This window comes from Pygoscelis adeliae, unplaced genomic scaffold, assembly GCF_000699105.1.
Source record: "Pygoscelis adeliae isolate BGI_AS28 unplaced genomic scaffold, ASM69910v1 Scaffold105, whole genome shotgun sequence".
NCBI lineage: Eukaryota > Metazoa > Chordata > Aves > Sphenisciformes > Spheniscidae > Pygoscelis > Pygoscelis adeliae.
The window spans coordinates 498,765-505,146 of record NW_008824807.1 but is presented as its reverse complement, the minus strand read 5'-3'; the positions used below and the strand labels follow the sequence as shown (position 1 = coordinate 505,146).

The window sequence follows — 6,382 nt, the reverse complement described above, 5'->3', positions numbered from 1 at the left end:
AGCAACGCCGTTGAGCAGCAATAAATCTTTGCGCTGGGAAAACTCGTGCTTGTCAGCGCAAGGGAGTACAGCAGAGAAAGGCAACCACAGCCTTGGGCGCTCAAATATTTACCTGCGCTGGTGAGCGAAAGGGCTTGAGACCATCTGAAAAATCAACTATCATCCTTTATTTCACATGGTCTTCTGTCTCTCAACTAGTGATTACCTAGGTAAAGGCCCTTAACAGATTTCAGGAACTGGGCAAGGGTCTTCCTGGCTGACTACGATTTGAATGATGTTGAAGTCTTTTGCTCATGGCTTTTTACAGTAGATGGGTTTAGTAATTTCATTACGAATGAAAGGCGAGTGCAAAATTCTCTTACCTGATTTTCTTCTCATTTCTTTTTAGAAGATCTGGTTTGTTCTTATTTATGTACTAAAAAAAAGGTTTTACTGAGAAGTAGGAGTTAAAACGATACTATGCAATGTTGTATGCTTTGCTCTGTTGCCTTCCTGGATTATAAATAACGCAACTTTCTCTTTCTTTTCCAATAGTACTGCTCCGTGGCGGTCTTGTGATGAGGTACGTGGCATTCTGCAAGTTTACATGGAGCAAAGACGACCCTTCTTCTCTAGGGATGTGGAGTCAAAGGCTCTGGGTATTCTGCTCTTATAGCTGTTCTGGGCAGCGGAAAACTAACATGTTTCTTTAGTTGTGACCTTAGGAACACTGTCCTATTTCTGTAGCCACTAACCTGCCCAGCCAGACCTTTGTGGATCAGAGGAAGTTTTGTGCCAGAGGCGGGATAGATGAGGCGGTGTGCTGCCATTTCATCCTGTGACTGCCTGGGCACTGCTTTGCACAGCAGCAGGGCAGCCTGGGTCCCAAAGAGTTCCCGGGAGCCTGGGTGCAATGCAAAGGCATAACCATCAGCTGGAACCGGCTGGGAAGCGGTGGCGAGGCTGGCTTACCAGCAACCAGTCTTTGGATTAAACAGGATGCCACTGCGAAGGGTTTGGCCGCCCTGCTTCCTCCCACAAAGTATGCAAGTAGGGGGGAATTTCTGGCTAGCAAAGGGCATCCCTGCTCTGTTGTGTCACCTTGCGACAGTGGCAGAGGTGCTCTCCTTCTGCAGCGGGGTACCCCCACCCTCCCCGGCCCTGTGGGCAGAGGGCACTGCTCCTGCAGAGCTGTCTGCAGCATCCAAAGGGTCCCAGAGGTTAACCCCACCTTGAATCTCCAACCCTTCCTGCTGCCTAAAAGTGGATTTGGGGCATGTTTGTTTGCAGCAAGGTAAAGAACAAGCAGAGGAAAACCTCAGGTTTCTATTGGGAAGCGCCTGTCGGTCTTTGCCGTGGACGGAATGCATGCCTCTGAAGTAGTCTTTCAATCGAGGCACCAGTAGGTGAGGGGGTTGGGTTTGGGGTTTGATATTTTACTGTAGTCTCCCAGAGCAGGTTCCCTCAGATGTGAAGGTGTTTGAATGAGGCTTTGCAATATCAGGTGCTAAGCAAAATGTTGATTTTTTTAAATGTTTTTTTTTCCATGTGTCCCTGAAGGTCAGAACTTTGACAGACGTAAGGGGAATGAGGCTGAAATAACTTGGTAAAGCATCCCTGGTGGAAAACTTTTCACGTGCCCCAGAATTCATATGCCATTTTCTTACTGCCCAGCGTTGTGGATCCCTGCCAGAGTAGGTTTGACTAATCTTTGCCTGTGACTCAGAACAGAGATGTGTTGGGAACCGCTTTTTTTTTCTTTTTTTGCCTTTTGAAAAATGAAGTGAAAGTTTATCAACCTGTAGAGTTAAATGAGAGCTCAGCCAGCCAAATGAGGAAGTAAAACCTTCCTATAGAATGAGCTCTAACCTGCTCACTGCACTTGTTTGCTCTCAGTTGACATCAGCCTTGCCATAAAGCCTCTAAATACGGGCTGACAACTTCCTTGTGAGCCCAGTACTGCTCTGAATCCAGCTTCTGGCTCTCAAATGGTGGGACGCAGAAATCGCAGCTGTCAGGTAAGGCACAGAGCAAGCAGGGCTACCTGTGAGTATGGCTCGCTCTCGGGGGTGTTTGCTTTTGTTGGTTTTGGCAAACGCAGCAGGGAAGGTGGGGAAGAAAAAGGCAAATCTTTTCTTGGTCATCAAGACAAGAAGTGACTGGTCTTGTTATTAAGAGTTTATGTGCATCTCTAATTTGTGAAGGTAAAAATTCTTATTTTTCTGAAAGCAAAGCAGCCCGTCTTCTTTCAGAGAAACAGCTCGTGGAAGGGCTCAAACGGGCTGGCAGGCTGAGGCAGTTTGTGGCGTGATTCTCGGGGACAGAGGAGGAAGAAGAGGTGGCCCAGACCTAAGGTGCGAGGGGGAACACGAACATGGCAGGGAGCTGTTGCTGCACTCCTGGTGTTACTCAGCATGCACGTCTAGTTTAAAGAATACCCAAACCTGCTCTGCCTTGACCAATGCCAGGTCCGGCTGGGGCCGTGTCCCCTCTGCGCCTGCTCGGGCAGGATGGGGCTTTGGTGTGGGCTTTGAGGAGCCCCAGCTCCCTCTGTGTCAAGCGGGTCCTTATTGTGGTTCTGTGGCCTGAGGCCACTGGAGGTGCTGCTTAAACACACACCTGCGGGCCACCTGGTCCTGCTCTGACTGTTCGCAAGTGGAGGAGATATCTGGTGGAAGGACTAGGCAAAATCCATTCTTCAGTGCTGTTCAAGCTGAGTAATTAGAATACAACCAATATTTTTTTGGAAAGTTTTTACAAAAATTTCAAATTATTATTTCCTAATTTTCCAAATCTGTCAAAAGATAAAAAAGACAGAAGACCTTGGCAGGTCTCTCAATTTTTTGGTCAAATGTAATTCTTTTTTATAGCTAAACTGTTAAGATTAAAATAGAATTTTGGAAATGTCACTAAAGCCGGTCCCTCTGTGTGTGCGTGTGGGTATGCAAGAGGGGGCACAACACCGCAGACAGAGAGGGGTGCTTTTTAAGCTAGAACGTAGGATGGGCACACAACTACCTGTGGATAAATTTAGCCAGGAAATGAGAAGACTTTGGCTCTCAGTGGAGGGAAAGCAAGAGCAGCCTCCCAACAGGGTCTGCTGAGGTGAGGGGGGAAAGCGGCAGGAGGAAATCTAAGTAGTTTGCAAACAAAGGTCATAAAGTTTATAAATGGGATTTCACAACCTGTTTGTCTGTGATAGCAAAAGCTGGACTCTGTGATGCACAATTTCTCCTCTTGTCATATGTTTTTGTGCTGGTTATAAGCACCCAACTGACCTGTTGGACTTGGGCATGCTACCGCCTGTTTACTAACTTGTAAGCTAGTGATTTTATTATCCTTTAATTCTCTTTTTAGAAGGGTCACCTTAGTGTTGGCTGCGACCAAGGCTTTTATCTCAGGGTTTCAAACTTGTTCTCTCTGTGGTGAAAACCCTGCAGTCACAATATTACTCATTTTTAATATTTGGCCAAACTGCAGCAGAAATCCAGTGGTTCACTTTGCAGAACTAGCATGTTGCTGGTGATGGCAGATACTTCATCGTATCAACCCCAGGCAGCAACCCAGAGCTCAGCATTTCCCATGCGTTGCCCCAGCTCACCAAGCCGAAGGGTGTACAAAAGGGCCAAGCCTTGCAAAACCGCTGCCTCTGCGTGCCAGGAGGCAAAGGGTGCAGATGCGGACCACGGGCTCAGGGCTTCCTGGGATGGAGCTGGAAAAGTGATGTGGTGAGCAGCCTTCATCCAGCACATCCTCGTGTGTGCTGCTGCTGCTGCTGGGGGCTGTGAGGTGCACGCTGCAAGACAGACGCGGCCTCTGCACCCTCTGCAGCTGGAAAGCTGTCTGGTAAAATTCTGGATTCAATTGAACCTACTTTCTGATGAAATCCAGGAAAAACATACACACAACACAACGTGATGCTAATGTGGAAAAATGGTCTGATACATGTATATAAAAAAAGCATCAGAATAGATAGAAGTACAGGTTTAAAAATAATAGTGATGGCTATTAAAATATGTATTAAATATTTTCTTTTCAACATGAGGACAGATAGCAACTAAAGTTTTTCATTTACAGTAATTTATTAAAATAATCTAGACATCAAAAAACCCCAAGTAGTACATGTTAAGTGTTTGGAGCCACTGACTGCACACCTGGAAGCAGCGTTTGCTACAGCGCTAGCCCAGCTGTCACAGCTTCAGCTATGTCCAGGTACAAAGATACATTAAGGGATTTCAGTTCAGAGGGTAGCTATTTCAAAGCTGAGAAATCATTTCAGTAATGAAAAAGCAGGCAAATTCCTTTTCATCTTCAGCCCATGAAGTAAAAACAAGGATTAGATGTAAAAACTGTTACACTTGTAGATTGCACTGTGAGGAAAAACACTCAAGCCCACTGGCTAAAATCGGCAGCACTTTGGTTTAGATGGAAAAATACAGATGGTCACTGCTTTCCCCTTATGTATATGACATACTTAAGGTGTTTTTTATTTCACTGATGCTATTTGTCACTTTTAACAGAGTGCCAGATTTCTTCCACAGAAGAATACCTGAAAGTTATAAGGCTACATAGAAAAGTAAAGGTGAAAGTTGTATGAGGTGGGTTATTAACTAATTATCAGGTTTTGCTGCTGAACTAATTGGTTTTAAATTAACTGAACCCAATGGGGATTTCTTCCCCATAGCCCAGGGAGCCCTCAATGCCTTGGGGAGGAGCTGCACTCAGGCTCCTCTCCCATCTCCCAGTCTCCAGTCCCTCCGTGCCTTCCTCCAGACGGTTTTGGCTTCTGAGCTCCTGGAGTGGCCCACTGCTGGGCAGGGAGGGGCCAGCGGTGTGCAGGGGGCGCTGGGAAGGGGAGCCGGTGGGTGCGATGTGGTTGTGGCTCTGGGCTCATCATGGAGGTAGCTGTTTGGTCAGTTAATTCTGCGTCATTTGCTGGCTGCAATTAGTGAAGGGAAGAGGGCCGCCCTTACGTCCTACACGTGGGTAGGTGAACCACTCACAGCTTTTATCCAGGTAGCACCAGTAATTGCAGAGATGTGGTGAGAGAAGCTTCAGTGCAAGCATGCCAACAGTGACCAAAGATGTTTGGCTTGATGGACGAGTAGTCACCATGTATGTCCTGCTCTTGTTACACTTATTAGGCTGAAGCAGCTCTGGGTATGCCTGCGTATGCTGCCCATCACCTTCATTTACTGGGTAGACCAGAAATGTAAATAGTGCAGTTCTGGAGAAGCTTGAAGTAGCTTTCTGCTACTTCTGCACACTCATTTCTGAATTGTTTCTCTTGACAATAAATACAAGTGAAATTGAAACTGCTTTTCAGATTGCCTGCTTCAAACCACTGCCCCGACAGCTTTCAAAAAACAAGCTGCTTCTCTGAACGTAAAAGCCCTCACTGAAATAGCAAATAACAGGAAAAGAGTAAGTCAGGCATCATCGGAACAGATGAGTGACAGAATTTCGTAAGGTATGTCTGTGTATACACACACAGACACATACTAGGAAAGACAAAACTATAAAAAAATGTTCAGAGTTCCCAGCTACCCTGCAAACAACACGTTTCCTTAAATCACTCGATGAAATTTGCTGTGCTTGTTAAGTTGCTATGGCATCTGAGCTCATCCAACAATATTCGACAGATTTTTATCTGTGGCTCACAAACCACACTGAGCGAGTTGAAAATCCCCGGTTACACCGTGCTTTATATCATTTCCTGTGAGATAAGTCTGAAGAACAAACTTACGCATACAGCGTGTCTGTGTACAGGCAGGCTTGCATAGCTCATGAAGTACGATGACACCTGTCTGACATAACGCCTGGAGAGTGACAAACATTGCGTGGGACACTCCAGTGCTTTTATAAATAAGAGCGGACCAGAAAAATGCTTTAATGCTGAGAGAAGACCGGGCAGTCTCTTCAAAGAGAAGACAGCTGGTCAGATGATAGTCTCTTTGCTGTGCACTAGGCAAATAACTGAGATTGCACGTTTTTCCTTAACGCTTGAATTTTGTTGTCTCTAATCTTTCCCCCACCTAAAGCTGATGCCTGTTGGATGAGGCTGGGAAGACAGGAGCACTGGGTTTAAAGGAACGTTAAATGCCTGCTAAGATGGCACTGGCCAGTTCACTTTCTAGCAAGCCAGTGCCACCACGCACCAGAAAAGTTTCTACAGCAGGGGTGGAAGTGCACCAGAGCAAGCTGGATTTTTTCTGCAAGCTGGGCTATGGTAAGCAGGACATCTGCAAAGTGCTGGAGAACCTGGGCCAAGAGGCCCTGGAGGATGATGTGCTGAAAGAGCTGATTCGGATGGGGAGCAAACCTCAAGCTCTAGAGAGCCAGGCTCAGCCTTCCCCGCTAAAACTTATTGCCCGTGGCTCATGTAGCGCTTCACCAGGGTCGA

At 46.5% G+C, this 6,382-nt stretch overlaps 1 protein-coding gene across 1 annotated transcript in view; it reads left to right on the top strand.

Moving 5' to 3' along the window:
• The first annotated feature begins 6,078 nt into the window (after positions 1 to 6,078).
• ZC3H12D (zinc finger CCCH-type containing 12D) overlaps positions 6,079 to 6,382 on the top strand; it is a 10,581-nt gene continuing 10,277 nt past the window's right edge. Inside the window, 2 exon segments of the mRNA XM_009324125.1 lie at positions 6,079 to 6,377; positions 6,379 to 6,382. The exon segment at positions 6,379 to 6,382 is cut by the window's right edge and continues 68 nt beyond it. Coding sequence (XP_009322400.1) covers positions 6,079 to 6,377; positions 6,379 to 6,382 — 303 coding nt within the window.